At 35.5% G+C, this 22,706-nt stretch overlaps 1 protein-coding gene across 1 annotated transcript in view; it reads left to right on the plus strand.

Annotated features, from left to right (window-relative positions):
• Positions 1–207: 207 nt before the first annotated feature.
• ANO3 (anoctamin 3) overlaps positions 208–22,706 on the plus strand; it is a 397,425-nt gene continuing 374,926 nt past the window's right edge. Inside the window, 1 exon segment of the mRNA XM_024764654.1 lies at positions 208–362. Coding sequence (XP_024620422.1) covers positions 208–362 — 155 coding nt within the window.

Consider the following 22,706-nt stretch of genomic DNA (forward strand, 5'->3'; position numbering starts at 1 on the left):
AGTGAATACAGAAAACTTAGAGAGTCATTTCTGCATGTTTTATCTCTTTTAGATTTCCAAGTGAAAATAATTATTCGAAAGCCTGGGGTTGTTACTGATTATAAAACAGTGATTTTCCCCCTCCTATGATTTTTAAAACTTCAGTAGTTTGAACTCTTTGAATCAAAGTTTAAACTTTGATTTAGATAGCTCTTTAAGAATTTTGCAATGTCAGCTGTGAAGTTTGAACTGGATTATCTTTCTCCTGAATGCTTCAGACATGAGCATGATTCCAGCCCAGATTTTACTTTAACCTGCTTGACTGAACTTTCTGGTGATTCTAGTCAATTGGAACTTCAGCACTTGAATACTGTCCCTGTTGGTAAGCTAAACTTTAGATTGATATTTTTGAGTATCTTAACTTACATCTGTACTTTTTAAATGTCAGATGTATAAAAAATAAATCTTGATGTCATTTACTTTGCAGTGGTATAGCTGATGCCAATTTGTTTCTTGAGTTATTTTTTCCTGAACGATATAAATAAATTTTTATAAAAAAGAACAGAGGGTTTGCCAATAGAATAAAGTGTCAGAAAACAAATTCAGTGAACTAAAAAAAAAAAAAACAGTTAATAGTGAAGTAGATTTTGTTTGTCTGAACACTCAAGCCTATCAAGGCTTAGTTTTATTTGGGATGACTGATGGAATCAGGGATTTTATCCATAAACTGCAAAAAAAAAAAAAAAAAAAAGTCCTGCCATCTTTCATTCCTTTCTTTTATTTCTGTTTCCTTTTACATAATTACATAAAGGATAATATATGTTTTACTTTCTCATTAAGAACAAGATAATATTCCTTTTGGTTGTTATTTTATAACTTGGACTCTGTGTTAGCTGACAGTGTTGATAGAATTCAAGGCGAAGAATTTCTTTTTTGATACCTTTGGGTTTTACTTATTCAGAATCTCAGTTTTCCTTCTTGCTCTGCAATTTTGAGGAAATAATGCTATACACTAATAGTATGCATTCATCAAAAATTTCTGAGGGTTTGGTTTTTAATGAGATGTCAATAGTAAATTGTGCTTTGTAGAAAAATTTTGTATAATAAATAAATAATACTTAAATGTTATTCTAAAGGAAATTTCCATTATGATTTAGATGATCATCTTTACTCATAAAAAGGCAGTGTAATGTGAATGTAAAAGTTAAGCAGAACCTTCATAGCTTTTGATGTTACTGGACATTAATCTTTGTCCAATGAAAAATATTTGTAGAAATAATAAATTCCATTTGGCAACCAGAGGATTATTCCAAGAGAATTTGGCACATTTATTTATTTTGAGGTGTTTAAAAAGAATTTTTATGTGACTCCCAACCAATCACTAATTTTTTTGTTCATAGATTCTTTTGTCTTGTATGACTTGTTTTACAGTATAGGCAGTTCTACAATCAGGAGATACAACAATCTTTTGTACATTTTCTTTCAACTGTAAGAAAAGAGATTTCCATGCTATTGTTTTTTTTTCTTAAATTGAGAGTCTTCCTGGGTATTGAACCTACAATTTCATAAAGTGAAAAAGTCAGTTCTTTACAAGTAAACATAGGAAACTTGGACAGGAAGATAAAATTTATAAACGATTTGCCAGTTCAGTCATGTTCTTTGCAACATATTTTATCTTCTAGTCATCTCTGTCACAGCACATCTATTCCAATTGATTGAAATGCTGTCTTTGTGTAGTTGACCTGCACATCTATAGCTTAGGTATAAACCCAGAGCCTGGAAGACACTTCCTCACTGATATCCTGGCAGTGCCTCAGATTCAACACAACTAAGCAAAACTTCCTAAAAGCACCTCCTCCTTCTTACATCCTTTTTTCTGTCAATAGTCCCTTAGCATATATTACAGTATAAAGTTTGTGTTTATTTGTATGCATATTAGTTTAATATTTGTCTTCTCCGCCTCTTTGACCAGCACTGTAGCCCCAGTACTCAGTAGGGTGCCTGGCAATAGAAGGTTATTTTTGCCTTGACTCCCTGACTGCCTGCCTAAGGGACTGAAAGATTGGCCCTCTTCATTCCCCCTAGTGCATGCACCTGTGTGAACTTCTGATCTCACCTCCAGGTTCTCCATAACAAGCCTCTTGCCCATTGACAGCCACATAGTCCTTTGTAAGTACAAGTCTGACCTATTTCCACTTTTGTTTACAATTTCTGTAATTCTCTGTGACCTGGTTGCTCTAGGATCTAAATCTGTTTTTTTCCAAAACTTTTCCAGCCTCATATAACCTACACGTATCCTACAAGAATGACTTACACTTTCAGTCAGTGTGCATATTATTCTTTCAAAATAATTTCCAATAATTCTTTCTCCCTGCCTCTATTAAGATCTCACTGAGATAAAATACTGTTTTATTCCCAAATACCTATGGTTAACTCCCTGTATAAAGGAGTTTTTCCTGTTGCTAAACTTCTACAAAATGTTTGTTCTATGTGTTAAATGCTCACATTCAATTTTTTTTTTTTGTAAATACATATGCTCATGGCTCCTCTCCTGTTAAATTATGTTTCTTAAGGGTAATTGCCATTTCACAATTGTTTGTGTCTGTGCATGATACATATGCAATAAATATGATTCTGTGAATTACCAATTAGTACAGTAAAGTTTATCTTTTAATGACTTTTCTGTCATAAGTGGTATTTACTTAAATCAAATTATACATGTATTTTAACAGCCAAAATATTATGTAGAAATTATTACACAGTTAGTTACCTGATGATAACAGGTACCTGGAATTTGTTTTTCATTTGAAACTTTTATGGAGCATTGAGCGTTCTAGAATCTGTTTTGTATGCTAGATCTTTTTGCCCTATTTATAATAAAATCAAGTTGTATCCTTTCATTCAAAATATATTAATTGAATATTCACGATTTAGAGTTAGTGCTTGGATGTCTATATGAAAATGAAAATAAGCTGATAGTAGAGGTAGGGAAAGAGCTGTGTCCTTTTAATCTCAGTGGTGTGGCAGTATGTTTTTAACATTCATACGCATATACTCCTAGCATGGGAAAATAAAGTATAAGAGATGAATGTTAGTCCATAGAAAGTTGTACAGGTCTGCCTAAAAAGAAATATGTTCCATTGTCAGCAAAAACGGTATTTATACCATTCACCTATTTAATACCTTGACGGTAACTCATACCTACAGAATTTCAATAGTTCTTACAAGACATCTATGAGGTAGATTTCATTAATCTTAAACTCTATTCCCTAGAAGAAAAATTCAAATTTCGGAGAAGTAATTTAATTGGACCAAAGTCACATACATATAGTGAGAGAGAGTGTGTGTGTGTGTGTGTGAGTGTATGTGTGTGAGTGCGTGTTCGTGAGTGCGTGTGTGTGTTGGGGAGGTGGCACAGACAGAGGGAAGCTGAAGAGCTCTTAATCTGTTTTCTGTCTGTAAGCTTAGTGTTCTTTTTTCCTCCTTAACACAACTTGGAAATTAAGTTTAAAAAAGTCACGTGGGAGAAAAATGCTTTGTTGTGTTCCAGAAATGGATTTAATCAGTAATGGGTAATGAGGATATAAATTTCCTGTCCAGACTCTGGAATGTGCTTTAAATGACTTGTAAGCCTGTGAGCATTTCATCATCATGGCCATCGTGGTCATCATCCCCTTTGTGGTATTAATGGCAAGCACACATATATAATTTCCTGTGTATCAGGCAGTGCTCTAATTGTTTTATATCTATAATGTTTATATTTATGTATAAACATATGTTTATATCTGACATACTTTGGTAAATATATATATACACATATTTACATATTTAATTTCACACTTTCAGCCCTATACTGAGTTAGGTAACATTATTATTTCCATGTCACACTACTAGCCAATCAACAAATATTTCCTCAACCTTAAGAAATCTGTAGTGGAGCAATGGATCATTCCCTGCTGTGAGATCAGTGGTACACATTTGACACATGGGCCATCGTGAACAATAAGAAACTAATTATGTGTACATAAATACAAACAGTGGTTACCACTGATTCATAGATATTTATAAAATCTACACATCTTTAATTTTCTGTGACAATCTGTTATACATCTATAGTTCATAAAACTTATTTAAACCTAATTATGCCTTTGATTTTCATGACTTTTTGTTGACTGGCTCTACTTGAAGTCTAGAGGCCCGCAATTTAGGAAGCAGATCACTTGTTCATGTTATAGTTACTATAATAGAGCAGAGAGAAGACATGACTATTCCTGACTGAAGCAAACCTGAATGCAGTTTTAAAAGATTTCTTCTTCCCTTGTCTAGTGTCTGCCAATATGGATGTCTAATTCTCAATTAGACTGACTTACTGCTCTGTCTTTACATCTGTTTTTTCTGTATCCTTGATACTTCTGAATGCCTGTTTTTTGTTTGTTTTTGCCAGCTCCTCCTATTTAGGAGACCTCCTAAATAGGTCTCCTACCTATTTCTATTTTTCATGAATTGATTTTCTAGTTCCAAATTAACCTATTGCTACATGATGCGGATGTGACATTCCTTTAGAATTTAAGTACCTCAATACAATTAGATAATAACCTCTTTACATAAAATCTTACATTATTAAAAAAAAAAGTTGTGTCAGTTATCCCATTATATGAAAAAAATCCAGTACCAGTAAACATCCAATTGGAACAATGGGCTGCATACTGAAACAGTATAGATATAATTCACATAAGTACTGATATAAGTATTTCACAGTGGTGGTAAGTATGCAGTGCTAATTCCGAAGAATTCAAGATCATTTGGTCCTTCTTCTGTTATTCCGTCCAAAACAGGTATGTCCCACTGGTAGTCATATAACTTCCAGTGTGATAAAGTAACATTTCAATCAATGTGATCCATAATTCACTTAGCCAATAGCATACTCTTTAAAAAAAGTTTTCAGTGGTTGAAAAGCTTTTGGCCATAATAGATAGTATAACATTTTTCTAGAGTTTCAGACAATACAGTCTATCATATTCAAGAATGGATGTGATTAAGTTTCTTAATTTCATTTAATCTAGAATTGCACATTTATTAGACCTTAGAACGCTTTTACATAGAACATTTCCTAACATCCTGCAAGGTTTGCTTTGGAGATTTAGTGTTAAAGAATAAATTATATAACTAATGAAGTAATGGGAGAACTCTAATAAAAAATCAGAATAGGGTCCCACTCAGTGACCAACAAACTATGTCACCTTAGGCAAGGTTTTAACATCTCTCCTGGATGATTTTCCTAATCTACACAATGTCTAGAATAGATTAGTTGACCTTGAAGGCCACTGACAATTATAAAAAATCTTAATGAAAACAATTAGAATTAGAACATTTCCAAAGGGCATCATTAAGCTTGGTAAAGCCAATAATATAAAGATGGGCAAAGACAAAATATCTGTTTACATGTAAGTTATAACAATAATAATGAGTGTCAACATATACAAAGAACTTCATAATTTACAGAGCTCTTTTACATTTGATTTTTCGACCACTATGTATATCAAATCGTTTTATTACTCCCAGTTTTACAAATAAAGAAACTGCATATCTAACAGTGATATTTTACAGTGAAATTTTAGTAAGTGGCAAACCAAGAACTTAGATCCAGACTTTCTCCAATTCCAACTGTTATTGCCACTATACTACTACAAGTATGAGTACCACTATTGCTGCTATGATTCTAATGAAAAATAGCAAAAACAACAATATTTACTATGTTAATTGCATACCAAGCACTTCTAATCTCATTTTACTCTCCCAATACTGTTGTGAAGCATGGAGAAATTAAATAGTATTATAATCACTCATCATATTTCAAATATAGATTTATAGATCACTAACTTACAGACTAATTTGCTATTTTCAATTCATAATGGTTGAGCTGATATCTTTGTAAGGAAAAAAAAACATTTACAAGTAACTTGATAAGCTAGGAAAGACTACTTGGCCTATTGAAAAGTAACTGTTAACATGCTGATTTTAAATAATGACTATATTCATTTCAATTGTGTTCTATATATTTGGTGAGGCACTTGCAGAATCTTTTAATCATTTTTTTTTGTTTAAATTAGGAAGCTTATTCAATTCAAATGATTTCTAGTAAATTAATCCTAACTTTTGACCAGCTATCATTAAATACTAGAAGTTGACATGATTGCTATATTTTTAAAAATTGCCTTTGAGTTATTCCCATAAGAGACTTGCTTCCTTCTCTAAATTCTTATTTTTAAGATATCCAAACATCTTAGCAAGGTACTATGGATTTACAATAACATTTTGAGGCAAATAAGCATCCTCTCTGTTTTCTTTTGTTTATAGCTGAAAATTAACTTGAAATGATTTATTCAGAGTCATACAGCTACTTATTACCAAAAATGAAGATGAGAAGCTGGGTCTCATGGTTCCTTGTCTATTGCATTTCACACTATTAAAGTAAATATCTTCCCTCAAAGGTTTCTTAGTATCATGTCTCCCTGATACCAGATGAAAATAAATCTACTCCACTGAAGTATAACTGAGTCATAAGACAATAAACTATTGTACTTTCCTTAGAATAACAGATTTTTAAGGTCTCATACGATCCCAAACAAATGCTATATTTTCCAAAAAGTGTTACAACATCCAGTAGTAGTCAGAGGAGTAAACATAAACCCATTATAAATATTACATAATATCCCCATCAAACTACATGATCACACACACATGCACACATACACACATTCAGTCACTGCACTTTTTAGAGAATTTGACTATTGTTATCTTTCCGGATATGTTCTAGAACCCAGAAATGACTGACCACTCTGCTGAAATTCTCGTTGTGCTAAGGTCAGCATAAAAACAAGCTTTTCATCGTCATGGGTGGTTTGGGGTTTTATGAGCTGGGCTTTGCAATGATTATTTCTTTGTCTCAAAAAATGAAGAGCATGACTACTAAGGATATGCAAGGAAATCCAAAGAATAGACTCTGTGTTCCCTGACCTTGGGGTAGAGGATGAACATCCAACTAATTGCAGCCCAGAAGACTATATCTCTGATCAAAAATTAGAGGACAGGCTACTACGTAAAAAGATTTTTGTTCAGTTAGAAGTATATAATTAGAGATCCTAACTTCTTGAGATGCTTAGAACTATGACCAGTTGCCACGTGACTAGTTAGAGTTATGTTGTTACCATCATCAACTGTTCGTGTTTATTAGATGTCTACTCTGTACCCAACTCTCTGCCAGTCTCTGAGAAATGTAAAGTATTTGGAAGGTCCAGTGCCTGCTCTAAATTGTACTCTCTAAATCTAGTTATGAAAAAAATCCATATGTGTGATTGAAATGGGTGACTGTCTCATCCTGCCAGTGTCATTCAGGGCAGAAACATATCAACTGAGAGGATAGTGCTTTTAGAGAGGTAGTTCTTAAAGCCAGAGTGTAGCCCACAGAGCACTTGAATTAGAATCACCAGAATACTTGGAATACATGAAGATTCTAGGATCCCATCCTAGACCCTTTACCTGTAAACTCTGAAAATAATCCAGAAATCTAGATTTCAGAAATTTCTCACATTATGACCGTATACACCAAAGGTTGAGAACTGATGTTGTTGTCAGTGGTCACGATAGGTTCACTGGCAAGGGCTCCTTACAGTGATCACTATGTTGTGGCATTTTTTCCCGATTATTTCTGATCACAGAAATTTGCAGTCAACTATAACTCTTTTGTCAGCAACTTGTTTAATGGCTGTTGATCCATTTATATACTTGCCAGAGTGTCTTCCTATTTTTCTTATATCTACATATCACCCTCAGATAAATTCAGATTCAGTCCCTTCTAAAAAGCCCTTCTTCTCATCCCTTATATAAAACATTTTATTTTCTCTATATTGGATGCCCATAATACGTATTTATGTGGCACTGATATCAGTGTAAAATGTTTATTTTTTGCATTTAATCTTGCATTTAAATGTTTTAGCTGTTAGATATTGGGTGTAGCTTTCAATGTAATTTTATCAAATAGAGAATAAACTCCCACAAGATAAGAGATACGTTGTACTTCTTTTCCCTCAAGAGGGACCAACAGAGAGCTCTATGAACAGAAGGAGCTGCATTACTTGTTCCTAATATGACTTTACAAAGATGGACCAGTTGATAGAAATCTTCACTTTGTGGATTTTTTAATATAACTCTGATCTCTTAATGGCTCTGCCGAGGGGCCTTCAACTCATTCTGTCTCAAGAAGAGCAATCTAGGTTCATATAATATGCATACTTTGGCTGCCCTGGTAAAAGGGAAAATTAATGCTAATGCGATGTTGTAAAATGAAATAACCCCAACAACCATCATTTCACTAAATGCCTGCTGAAAATATTCTACTAAGAATTGAGTACATCTATTATAAATCAAAATAATGAATTAAAAAGTGGTCTTTCTGATAACATACAAGGCTTATGTGGCCATTGCATTACTGCATACTAATTGGTGGAATTCCTAAAATATAGAGAGATAAAGATAGATGCAGATATATAGATACCTCTCCTCAAATGTTTTCTGGTGTCATGTCTTCCTGATACCACATGAAAAAAATTTACTTTCTTTTCTTTTGGAATAAATCTCAGTACCTTGGCTTACCCAACACTTCATTAAAAAAAAAAAATTAAGGCTTGTGGTGAAATGTTTATGATAATATTCTCAGGTTGACATGATGATATATAGCCATAATCTTTATTCATAAAGCTCTTTCTGGGAAACAATTGACAGAAACCTCTCTCTAAAGTAATGGTTGTGTTCTCGTCTGAAGTATGGATTCAGGCATGCTACCAATAATTTATGACCAATTACAGAAAATGTACTTCACTGAAGCTTGCAAGTATTATCTCTTTACAATAGATTCAAGAATCTCTTGTAGTTAATCAATCTCACTTTAATTCCAATTTTTTTTAAGTGGGAGATAAAGTAGTGGGGTACAGGTATACACTGTGAATTAATCAAATCCTGCATATATGAGTGCATTTCCATGTGTAAGGTAGAAACAAAATTGAAAATCACTCTCTTTAGTGATATAAGCAGGAGGATAGAGGTCAATGAGTAAACTATTCTGGAAAGAAATTTGACATTATTTTTCAAATGGATTTCAAATCATGTATAGCTTTGATTCAGAAATTCAACTTCTAGGGATTTGTTTCAAATAAAATCAGAGATATACACAGAAATAATGGAACAAAAATGCTCAATGCAGTGTTGCTTTTAATAGAGATAATAAGAAATAAGAGTCCAACAGTGTGGAATTCATTAAATAATTAAACTATAACATATCTCCCAAGAAGGAATGTTTTACAGACTTGTAACATGGTGAGTAAAGAAAATGCTATTGGCAGTGGAAAATAGGGTATAACACTAAATAAGGCGATAAAATTATATGTAGATATTTTATACAACTTTTGTGTAGATGTTTATAATTATATGAGATCTGTGCAAAAAAATACAAGAACAACATATACCAAAATAGTAAAATCTGTTAGTCCTGAGGTATAGGATCCCAGTAAAATTTACCTTTTGTTTTTTGCTACATTTTCCAAATTTCCTTTATTGACCATGTATTACTTTTAATCATGAATATATATATATAAGGAGTTTTACCTTTTTTATAACTTAGGAAAAATTAGAAGCAACTTACATGAAAATAGACATAGAAGAAGATAAATTGTGCCAGAGTCCTTGAAAAAATATAGGTTTCTTGACATTTGAGAATTTTCAGGTTTCCACTTGACTCTCACAGCATTTCCATGACCCTCTTTATTGCAGTCTCATCTTCAGACTGGGGCCATAGCATAGAAGCCCACATGAAAGTATTAGATACTCAGAAAACAATTGTTCAGGATGGTGAGAATAGTAATCTTCAGCACTATTTTTGCAGCCATTGATCTCTTCAGCCCTGCAAACTAACCCTATTTCCAACAAAACTCTTCCATATATAGAAATAGGTAGTACACACACATAAATGGTCATTTATTATATCCAAGTAAAATTACAGCCGTCATTTTTATGAGCTTCATTATGTTTAATTTCTCAGAAGAAGAAATCATTTTACAACCATTCAGGAAATAAGATAATGCAGGGAAGACAAAGGCACCCAACAAACAGGTGCTCCATCTATTTTTTAAAAGCTGGAGTTAGCAGAAAGGAAAGAAAAGATACATAGTGATAACTGTAAGCATCAAAAGTCAGTGGGCATCAAAAAGCTAACTATAGGAGAGAAGAGAAAGGGACATGTATTAAAAACGATAACAACAGCAAAAGTATGGAAAGCAAGAGGAGGATAATTGTATAATGGAGAGAATTTTTTATGAATCAAGGTCTGTCTGTTTAAACACAAAGATATTTGTTAGGAAGATATATTATAGATCATAGAATCATTGCATCAGCTTTATAAATAGGCCCTAGGCTAAGTTTTCAGAAAAAAAGATCATAGAACATGCTGATGTCCATGCATGAAAAGAGAGACATAGCTGCTGCCAACTCCAAAGGCATGCTGCTGTTGCTGAGGTGACAAACTTTCACCTCTGCTCCAACCCCAGAACTACACAGGAAATCACTGAGTAAACAGGAAAAGGAAACAGTGCTACCGCTCCACCCCAACCCTATGCCCTGATTGGTTTCTGATTAAATCACTGCTGAACCCCTAGCACTAGGGTGGAATGAACCCCACAAAGGACCCATTGCCTGAGAGTAGTCAGCGGGCATATTCATCAAGAGAAGGCCACTCTGGACTTGTTTCCTCATTTGAAAAACAAGGGACTTGGACCTCTTTCAAAGATTCTTTGATTTTTTTCATAGGCATTTGATCAAAAAATAATAAAGATCTTTGTTGGGAAGGTCTACAAAGTCCTGCAAGTCACCATAAATTCAGAATGCTTATTGCTTAATATAAATTTGCACACTGGAGAAACTCCTCATTGGCTTCTGATCTCCCAGCTTCCATGGTTATGTTCTCACCCATCGCTCTGCCTTTTTAAAACTCATTGTGCTGCGTGACTCGGGGGTACTTTTCATCTATATCAAGAGCATTGGAGAAACTATTGCTTATCCCTTGAGTCAGCTGTGGTGGAGCCTGTTACTAATAGTGGCATTCTGCGTATTTTTAGATGACCAATGAACTACCCCCATGTTTCCCATGTTTGTATCTTACATATTCTCACATTTCAGCATTTGTTTTGCTTGTCCTTTGCTTTTCCTTGGTCTATAATTTGAGTTCTCAAAAACTAAATATACTTGTTTATGGTCTCTGAAAATTCTATGCAGAAGGTTCTTGCTCCAGTTTATGAGTAGAAACTATAAACTACAGTGATAATCTTAGATTTAATATTCTCATTTTCTGCTTCTCATAAGTAAATCCAAAAGTTGATGGAATTTATTTTTGTAATTTTCTGAGCTATACATTTAAAGTGAACGGTGACTCGTTGGTATAGAAGTAGGAGCTGTCTACCTAGAAATGGAACTTATCAGATAATCCCGTACCCTGTGTAAATTTGAATTCTGATTCTTCATATAAAGCAATAGAGAGGTAGTTGCTTAGACCCTAGAATCTAGCTAAAGTTCAGAGGTTGCTCTGATACTTCTTAGTTATGTGACTTCAGAAAATTCAATGAATCTCTATGTGTTTCTATTCCCTCATATGTAATAAGTGTGTAACCTCACAGAGTTGTTTAAGAATATTAAGTGAAATAATACCAGAGAAGCATTTAGCACAATGCCTGTAACTAGTAAGTATCCAGAATATGACGACTGACCATGTTCTGGGGATTGTAATCCACATGAGGCAAAATGCAGAATCTGTGTAGTAAAAACTGAGCTTCTCAATTCAGGTACAGTTGTCCACAGGGATATATGAATGTGCAGAGAATTAACATCACAAATTTCGGGAGCATTTATTTTACTTGATAAGTAATCTTATTGAATTTTAATATTAAAAAAGGAGCATTTATTAGAAAGTGAATAAATACCTAGATTAATTTTTATAATAAAATGTTAGATTTCAAAGAAAATTCCTATTAGCCTAAAGATGTTTGTGGGCATTCACTTTTCTCTAACAAGAGAAATATTTCTAGAGGAAAGTTTATGAGGCACTGGAAAGAAAACAAACCAAAACAAAAAGGTATTGGCTGCATTAGAACCCTGGTTTCTGCTGGTTACTTGGATGTTGATGCCACGTGATGACAGTGGATACTCAGTGCTTTTGATGAGGTTGTAATTTGTCTTGGGTTCAGTGAGGCCATGTAGGTTTTAGCATTGACATCATTGCATTGACATGAAACAGTGTTCTCTCCTCAGAATATCATGGGCTTTCAGAAGCAGTTGGGAATTTTTTTTTTTTAACATCTTTATTGGAGCATAATTGCTTTACAAAGGTGTGTTAGTTTCTGCTTTATAACAAAGTGAATCAGTTACACATACACATATGTTCCCATATCTCCTCCCTCTCGCGTCTCCCTCCCTCCCACCCTCCCTATCCCTCCCCTCTAGGCGGTCACAAAGCACCGAGCCACTCCCTGTGGGAGTTTTACTTTATTTAAAATGAGAGTGGGAAAGGGAAACTTGAACTTTTTTCTGTGCTAGGTATTAAACTTGTCGATTTTGTTCCCACTCTAGTTAAAAGTAGCCAAAAGAAAGTCTTCCCTGTGTTCATCTTTAAGAGGTAATCTAGCCTTTGCAACAACATGGATGGACCTGCAGAGTATTATGCTTAGTGAAATAAGTCATACAGAGAAAGACAAATACTGTATGTCCTCATCACTTATGGTGGAATCTAAAACATAAAACAAACTAGTGAATATAACAAAAAAGGAACAGACTCACAGATATAAAGAACAAACTGGTGTTTACCAGTGCGGAGAGGGGAGGGAGAGGGACAAGATAGGGGTAGGGGATTAAGAGGTACAAACTACTGTGTGTAAAATAGATAAGCTATAAGCATATTTGTACAGCACAGTGAATATTAGCCAGTGTTTTATAATAACTATAAATGGAGTATAATCTTTAAAAATCGTGAATCACTATGTTGTACACCTGAAACATATTACATTGTTCATCAACTATACCTCAATAAATTAAAAAATCTAGCTAGGTGATCTAACTTGTAGAAATGAGATGTCTTCTCTCAACATTGAATAATGCACTAAACAAAGAGGCAGAGATATTACTGACGTTTATGCATTACCTGGATTAATTTCACTAAATTGTACTTGTAGTTGGGAAGAGCTAGATTTATAAGCTTCTCTTATGTGAGAATATGCGTGTGGGGCCAAGAGAGTACGTGTAGCTTGTCTAAGATCACACAAATAGTTAGGTACAGAGGCCAGCCTATAATTTTCTATATCCTACACCCTTCAAGTGTCTTTCCCAGGGGTCATAATGAGTAAGAGACACGACGTGGGCTTTGTCATAGGAATGTCTGACTGTGACTCAGACACATGGTATCTATAGATTCCAGAACTTGTGCAAGTTACTTACTTTTCTTCCTGTTCTCAGTGAGACACCCACTTTGTGGAGTTGCCTATGGGATTGAGAAAATGTGTGAAAAAATACCTTGTGCAGGGAAGGGACTTACAATATATGTTTAATAGATATGAGATGTCTCCCCATTTCCCATTTCTAGTGTTTTGCCTAATTATTTACTCCCTGTGGCTTCTCAAACCAAAAATTGCTGGGCCATTCATGAGTTGCTATGATAACCAGGGACAATGAATCTGAAAACCAAAAAGAGTTCTACAAATACATATATCACTGTGAGTTTCCTAATTAATTCTTGCAACTACATGCCTTTTAAACCAAACTCCCTTGAGAGTGATTAATGACTAATTCCAAAAAGACAAAGATCTGGGAGTACTGGTGTAAACATCTTTGGTAATATAAGAATCTTGATCTCATCATTGTTGGTTTATTTTCCATTAGCATTGAAGAAATGATCTTTCCCCTGTATCTATCCTGCAGGTGTTTTCTTTAGAATTCTTTCGGCTTCCTCTGTAGATAAGCACAATTCAGTGTTTTGTTTTTCTTCCTTTCCACTGAATATTTGGCTCCAGCCAGTCAAATTTCAGAATGCAGGCTCCATTTCCAAGGCCACAGTGGAGACAAGTCTCAAAGCAAAAGTATGTAAAGAAGTGGTCAATTCTGTAGCAGAGCCCAGAGTGTGGATTTTGGAAGTTGCCTAACTTCTACATCCAAAATGCTACTACATATTTCATAATTTCAGATGAAATACCATAGAATAATCACAGAGAGCTTGGTCATTTTTTCTCTGGTTTTGCCTTGGAAGTCAAATGAAACTATTCTCAACAATTTACCTCATGTCCTTATTATAAGGATTCTTTAAAAATAAGTTTATAGAAAGTAGCATTCTATTAGCTCTATAAAATATATATGCAAACACTTTTAAATTTTAGTTGAAAGTGACCACTTATTTCATCACAGAGAAATGATGAGGAGAATAGGTGGCACTAGTGGAAGTTCCAGTGTATTAATTGTTTATTTAGGAGTCAACAATATAATGTGTGACCTACTAAAATGTAAGACACTGTATAATACAGGGATAGGGATTAATTAAAAGGTGATTAAAATATGGTGTCTTCTTTTAGTTGAGTATTAGAGAAGACATTCATTACATTAATACTTGCTGAGTAGCCATATATACAATGTACCATATATACAATGTACCATGTATACAATGTACTTTGATACACATGTATTAGTGTGTGTGTGTGTGTGTGTGTGTACTGTCTGGGCTCATATCAACCCTATTCTTCTTGACAGTCCAGACATCACTGACATCGCTTGCTTTATTCTTATCCATGAGTGTCCAGAATTTGTTAGAGCCACGCTTTCAGTCTTAGGATCTTGTTCTTGTCTCACCCTGAACATGTTCAGTATTAGGATCTTGATAGATGGTTATAAAGAAGGAGAAGGCAACCAAGAACAAAAGGAGAGCCTGCACGGGGGTTTTGCAGTATAGACACTATGTGGATGTGTCCATGTCAGTTTAATTTTAGTCTTTAGTTTCCTGAAAGTTAAGCTAGCGCAGAGTCTCTTCCAGGGCTTACAGTCTATGCTTCTATGTCATAATATCTCTTTATTTGTGTTAGTCTTCCCCTAGTGTTTCTTTCTAATATATACTCTCTTAGTCTGGACTTGGCCACTGTTTTAGTCCTCATCCACACTAGATACTCATCCTCCACAAACATCCCATTCTGTTCTGTATTCTCTACCCCCTTCCCATGTCACTCACTCAGTCACACCTTTTGGAACATCTGTGCCTTGTGCATGACTCCAGCCTCCGTATTGTTGAAGACCTTTGCAGAATATGGGGGCATCAAAATGATTGGGAATGAGCACCCTCTTCCACCTCCCGGGTCCAGTGAGGAAAGAGGTGGGAGCAGTGTCCTTCCCTCTCCCAATATAAGTGGTCAGGTGTTAGAGAACAGGAAGGGATTTAGGATTGTTTTGGAAAGCCAAATTAGAACTTTAATACTGTACCTCAGTCACGTGATGAATTAATTAAATTTTGCTAAGCTATCCTGGAAAACTAACTCACAGTATTATACCATTTTTCTAAGGGGAGAGTTTTCTGTCTTCTGTGCGTGTAATTTAGGATTTAACTCTCACCAGCATACACAGATGCTTGTACATTGGGATTGATCACTGGGGAAAAATGAGGTAACTGTTGATTATAGTGTATGCCAAAGGAAAAATCAATGATCAAGAATATGTGTTCTGGACTTTCAGAAGAATATATCAATATGACCCAAAGAGAGTAAAAAAGGAAAGACATTTTAAAGTAGGACAGACTTTTAAAAAGGAAGGAGGAGGGTATTCCTGGGGGATGGAATGACGCAGACTGACCATAGAAGGTGGTGTCATAAAGCATTCATTTGTGTGTCTGTGTTTACTAGTTTATTTTTTTGCCATCCCTGCATACATACCTCTTTCTTGCAGTATGAATGCTCTGAAAATTTCTCTTGGGGAATTAATCCCTTTTCTACTCTTTGGTGGTATGGTTTATGACCCTAATTTAAGCTATGCCTGAAGTCAGCCTTTCTTCCAAGTATTTCAGTTATTGGGCCAATGAATTCCTATTGGTTATCACTCATTTGATTTGACTCTTCTATCACTTGCAACAGGAAGAGTTCTCAAAGGTAGATATGGTGATAAATTTCCAGTTTTTGGTAGGATAATGACAAGAAATGACCTGTTTAGCTAGAGTAGAAGATCCCTGTTGTAGGGTAGTGGAAGGTAAATTAAGTACGGATAGAATAGTCAGCCTCAAATGCTAAATTAATAGTATTAGCCAGTACAGATGATAGACACCTTGCTATTTATGGGCGACCCAATTTAGTTTTCCTCTTTTTTTTCTAGTCAAGACCTCCTAACATTAGACTGGGCCCGTAGCCAAACATCCATTCTTAACTCATGGAAGTCCAACAAACTCTGGCCTTAACCTCTGCTCTCTAGGTTCCTGACTGTATATCCTTTTGCAGCTAAAACAGATGAAAACTGAGCCTCATATAGAAGCTTAATATGTCCCCAAGGCAACATTGAAATTTTCTCTTCCTCCCACTAAAGGGAAAATTTAATTTGTAGGAAGAGGAGGAAGTGGCTAATCTTAGGCTGTTTACAGAAACTCCTCCAGGGGTCTCAGATTCCCCTAGCCTGATTCAGTTCTATTTCAAGGTGGAATCCGTGTGGGTACTTCATGTTCCTGTTTTTTGTTTCATTCAGGCATGGGACCTAGGCATAAATTTATACTTGCATAACCACCGAGAGACGTCATATTTAACCATCTAGTTAGGAACTGGGACAAAGATTCTTTTACACTCTGAGAAGCTGTGGCTGTAGAAGTTGTTGATATTAACGACTTGCTATGTTTCTGTATTTTCGGGGTGCCTTGGGGGCAAATGTTAATGAATTTTATCTTCCTTATGTGAAGAAACTGATTTTTTTCTCCAGTGGATGGTTTTAGGACTAAAAACATAAGGCCTGTCTTGGTGGTTGTGTGTAACAACTGCAGCAGTGCACATTTTCCCCTCTTAATGGAAACTCTTAGCCACATTTCTTCTAAGAAACCTTCCTTGCCACGTTCTAATCATGATGTTCATAGATAAAAATCATATTCTCTGGGAGTGTGTCTGACTGACTCACGACCATAGAGTACCTTATTGATTTAGAAGGGAGACTATGCTTATTCAATTAGGGTGGACTTTAGACTTTAGTTAGGAATTCTGGGCTTACCTTTTGGGTTTGGGGAAAGATATGAGGCTAGAACTGAGACCTGAAACAGTCATGAGGTGAGAGCCTGGAGTTGTCAGAGACTATCTGTGGAGCAAACAGAGAAAGCGGAGCCGATAGGTGGATATTACTGTAATCTTTGAGTATTAATCAGGCTCTAATTGAAGCTGGTCTGAATCCAGAGTTCAGTTAAATTAAGTCTTTTATTTCTTAAAACTAGCTTATATCAGAATTTATGTAGCTATTTATAGTTTGGTACTATAGGAAATATTTTCCCTCTTTTGCCTTTTCCCTCAGAAAACCTTTCCTTTTCTTCAAAATTTCTCTCAAGTATCTCTTTCTTTTGAAGCTGTTTTTGACACAACTTGATCGTTGGTTAATCTATCATAATCTTTATCATATAACGTAATGATATGTTTACTTATCTGTATCTTTCATATTGCAAATTATTATAATTTTATAGTATCTATTTAGCACCTATTCTGTGCCACATTGTGTTCAGTTTGGGAGACTGATCAAGACAAACAGGGTTTGTGCTCTGAGTGAACTATTGAGCTGACAGGTTATTGACTATTAAAGGTATGATGTGTTTCTTTTTTTTTTTTGGCCACACCATGCAGCATGTGGGACCTTAGTTCCCCAATCAGGGATTGAACCTGTGCCCCCTGCAGTGGAAACTCAAAGTCTTAACCACTGGACCGCCAGGGAAGTCCCAGTATGACGTGTTTTAGCCAAAGAACGAACTAGGGAAGCAATGGAAGATGGCTAATAAACAAGTTGTTACATATGTGATATATTTTGGGAGTCATAAAAAGGGGGGATTGCACAGTGCTAAGTAAGTATGATGATTCCTAGAGGGCAGGACTGGCCTCTTGATCATGGTGTTTTGTTTTAAATTAGTGGGAGCTATTTCAATTCTTGTACACAACAGAAACAAAAAAATTGGTGAATTAGTGCAAGATTCAAAACATGCTCATCTCTGAATTGTTCTTGACTAACACTGCTCCACAAAGATCTTAAATCTTCATTGAATATACATCTTTGCACTAATTTGTTTCTTAACTTTTTGGGAATTGAGGCTTGCTATTCATAAGCCATATAGCTCAGATCTTCAAAGATTTCCCAAATCAAAACTGCAGAAATATTTTACCAAATTAGGTAAAATTCTCCCTGAATCACAGTATCACCAAAAACCACATATAAACACCATGTGCCCGCAGACTCTGCTTGCCATCTTTTCAGTTTTCACAACATTTTTTCATCTATGTTGTAAAAATGTTACATTGACTAGAGAATTCATTAGAACAGTTAAAAAATACTTTTCTTATTTTTATACACACCATATTGTAGATTTTGTTCAAGTGATAGATCAACACTGAATTTGACAATTTACCCTAGAGTAACTAAAACTATTATGCCCAGGCTAAGAACCGAGGGTTTATTATATCTATCGGCTTTATTTTTTCTTCTAATCCAGTGTCTTCAGTCAGACTTTCATTCTGCCTTGTGCCAGGGCCAACTTTTCTTAACAAATATTTGCCTATATGACTTTCAAGAGTTATTATTTACTTAATGAATGGAGAAAATATGAGAAAAGAAAAGTAACATGAGCTGATGCTTGGCTTTGATCATAAGCTAAGTGAATCATATGCTATTCAATTTTGTTAAGTCAGTAAATCACAAGTGAATCATATTGTGGATTTTCAGTGTGGTCAAAGTATATAGAAACCATGAATATCAAGTTCATGAATGTTATGTTTGTGGAGTAGTAACACGTTTAATTCAATGAGACTGTAAGTTACATGAAGGGATAATGATTTGTATTTTCAAACTATGTAAATAAAACATTGAATATATCTGGGTCTATTTCTCATCTATCATATCAGTACATGAGGTAATATTTTTATAAATGTTATTCAGAGCCTTTGAGGTCTTAACATACAGGTGATCAAATGAAAGATTGACCATCAGTAAAACCCTATTAGAGATGTACTAATGATTTTAGGCAGAACACTCTCATTTATGCTTATAGTCTGTTGCTACCTTTGCATTCATCTATAAAAAGGTTGTTTAGAGTTTGGGATGCAGCTGATGTTGGAACAGAATTAAGCAAACTGGTTCCCTGGAGATTAGGTTCAAGCTACTAGCTTCCTTGATATTAATATTTAACCTACTCATATAACTGGTTGGATCTAAAAGAGTCAGCAACAAAAATTTCTTAGAAGTATCTTATCCAGAATTTCTAACTGACCTCAAATAATCTTCTAAATTATATTTCCATAATTCCATTCATTAATCTGTTATTTTAAAAAAAACCACTTTTTAGAATCTTACATGGTGGCTCTTCATCAATGAAACAGTTTAGTGGGAAGACAGACACTTAAACATTCTATTAAAGTGCAACATGATTAGTTCTATAGTAAATTCATGAATAGTGTGTTGTGGAAACACAGCACTAGGAGTGTTAAGTCCTGACAGAGAGAGTTAGGAAGGAATATGCAGAGAAAGCACACGACAAAGGAGACATTTGAACAGACTCCTTATGAATAGAATTTTTTTATAAAGTTAAAGTATGAGGATGGTAAAGTAGTCCATGTAAAGGAAACATCGTGGTCAACCACAGAAAAACATGAGAAAGAAGCTGCAGTTCAGAAATCAAAATCAGTCTTTAGTAAAGCCACCCTGAAACCACCAGAGATATTCAGTCATTCCTCTGAACTCCTAGAACATTATTCATATATTTGGTAGAATAGTTTTTTATGAGTCTCTTAGGCTACTTCCTTCAACATACTCTGTTCTTCAAGGCAGGGACCATTTCTGATTTACTTGGCAAAGCATATGTTTCTTTGGCAGCAGTTTAACAGATAGTTGTTAAATGGATAGTAATGTAGCTGGACTGTGGGTTCTGTGAGACAGAGATCGAAAGATAAGAAGGTTAAGTTGGGCCAGTTTGTGATGGGGTTTGAATGTCAAAACAAGCAGTTTAGCTTGTATTCTTTCAGTGAAGACAAGCCACCAAGGGCGTTCAAGGAGGTTAGTGACGCAGTCCAAGTTATGCTATTGATAGTTCCAAAAGAAAAGCTATTTTCTTTGGTCTACAAATGAAGGCCAGTTATCTCAGTGAAAAATGTTTTAGTATAACCACACACAACTCTTAGGTTTATTAATAATTAAAGTAGCTTCTGAATAGTTAGAGGTGGGTAGGGAAAATGTCTCTTCCTTGTTACCAGTGTATAATGAAATCAACATATGCTGCTACATACAAACACTCATTAACAGACTAGTGTAAAAGAGTCATTCCAGTTCTGTAAGTTCGAAGTCCTACGTCAGTCCTTTTTGGTGCTCCAGTAGTGCCTTGAGTGAAAGATTTATCTGATGCAACACAACAATGTTCTAAGAGTAGGATTCACCTAATTGGAGTCAGGCACTTAAGTACCTTTTGAATTAACAGCTGTGAAACAAGACTGTTTAGAATTTAAATCTAGGGAACCATTCTTAAGAAATCTGGGGTATGGTTTCCCAGATTTGTATACCCTATTATGTAAAGGCAAAAATGCCTCTGTACTGTTTCTACATAAACTATGTTTTAAGCATCACTCTTTTCACCAATAAAAAATCATATATAACATTCACTGTTTTAATTGATAAACCATTGATGTTGACTGCAGATAATAATAGTGAAGAACTGGTAGTAACTGATTCTGGAGTGTGGATCAACTCCACAACACCCAGCCTCCTAGCATGTAGAGTAGAAGAACAAAAAGACACCTGCACACACGTGCACACACACACACACTCAGATGCATGCACAAACTTATCACATCACATCCTCTTTGCAAAGGCATATTAAATTTTACAGTATAGAATATCCTTTCAGAATGTATGTGCATTTTTTCTGCTTACTGTGCTAATATTTCTATACATTAGTCAAGTCTGCCTTCTCTGCTCTAGAACACTAACACAGGACAATTCTGCTGCTTTTGCCAATCACATTCAGGTTTACAAGAATCAAGTTTTCAGAAATTAAAAAGTCCAGAAAATAATATGATTTACAAACTTCAACCTTCCATGCAGTTCAAAGTTATACTCACCTTACCTTCTGCTATAGATTCAGTGTTTGTTTCCCCTAAAATTCATATTGAAATCCTAACCCCCAATGTGATGATATTAGAAGCTGGAGCTTTTAGGAGGGATTAGGTCCTGAGGATGGAGCCCCCATGAATGAAATAAGTGCCCCCTTATAAAAGAGACCCCAGAGAGCTCTCTGTTTCTTTCCTCCATGTGGAAACATAGTGAATAGATGGCCATTTAGGAAGTTGGTCCTCACCAGACACAAATCTGCTGGCACCATGATCTTAGACTTCTCAGCCTCCAGAACTGTGAGAAATGTGTTGTTTATAAACCATTCAGTTTATGGTATTTTTGTTAAAGCAGCTCACATGTACTAAGACACCTGCTCTGGACTGAGAGCAGCAGAACAACAGCAGTGGGGAAGAGGGGGTAGGGGCAGTGGCCTTATATTCACTGCTTATTCACCTCGCTTTTCCACTCTTCCAGTTTTTATGACACAGGGGCTCTTCCAGAGCTGGTAGATGGTGGGAGGTGTTAGTACTGACTAGTACTGTTGTTATCTTTGATTGCCCAAATGCAACCTCCTCTCCTCTCTCTCTCTCTCTCTCTGTCTTTCCATGTGGAACACTTTCTGTGGATTTTCTGGAGATTCTCTCTGATCCCAACATCCATACCTCCTCTGCTGTTTCTACTCCACCCTCCCTGGGAAACTGGTTGCAGCCCCCTGCTCATACTTTATAATGTTTCTTCAGTTCCCATACACAGAATGTACACCTCACACAGGCCTTTTGTTAGAAAAGTTTCCTCATCTTGGCAGGCATTCTTATCAGGCAGGTCCCTTTCAGTGTGTCTTGAGCTCTGTTTCTTCCAAGCATTTGCCTAGACCGCAGGATAACACAGTGATATTACACCCAACACATTCCAGAAGGGCAAGTAGCTAAGTAGCTACACTCCAGTTTTCTCTCTTTGCTTTGTCATCAGGGACATCCCCAGCACCTTTGTCCTTCAGAATTTTCCAGGAAAAAAGTAATACATCAGTTTCTGTGCCATGGAAACCCTGGAGAGCACAGGTCAGTTTTTCCTGAATAGACATTTATCGCTTATCACTCTAGTCTCTTGAAGCTCTGAGAACCTTTCATTATCAGAGCTTGTGTGTGGGTGAAAAGCAGGTCTTTCCCTGCAGTCACACTCACTCTCTGGACTAGTTTTTTTTGAATCTGCCACACTTGGTTTGAGATAGAGGTGAAGCACACTGGGGAGGCACACAGAGTATACAGCAGGCTAATACTTTTCCTCTGTACACGAGTCTTCACTCTTTCTTCCCTGTTAGTCTTCTGTATTATCTTATATTTAGACTG

Source organism: Neophocaena asiaeorientalis, unplaced genomic scaffold, assembly GCF_003031525.2.
Source record: "Neophocaena asiaeorientalis asiaeorientalis breed wild unplaced genomic scaffold, Neophocaena_asiaeorientalis_V1.1 scaffold230, whole genome shotgun sequence".
Lineage (NCBI taxonomy): Eukaryota > Metazoa > Chordata > Mammalia > Artiodactyla > Phocoenidae > Neophocaena > Neophocaena asiaeorientalis.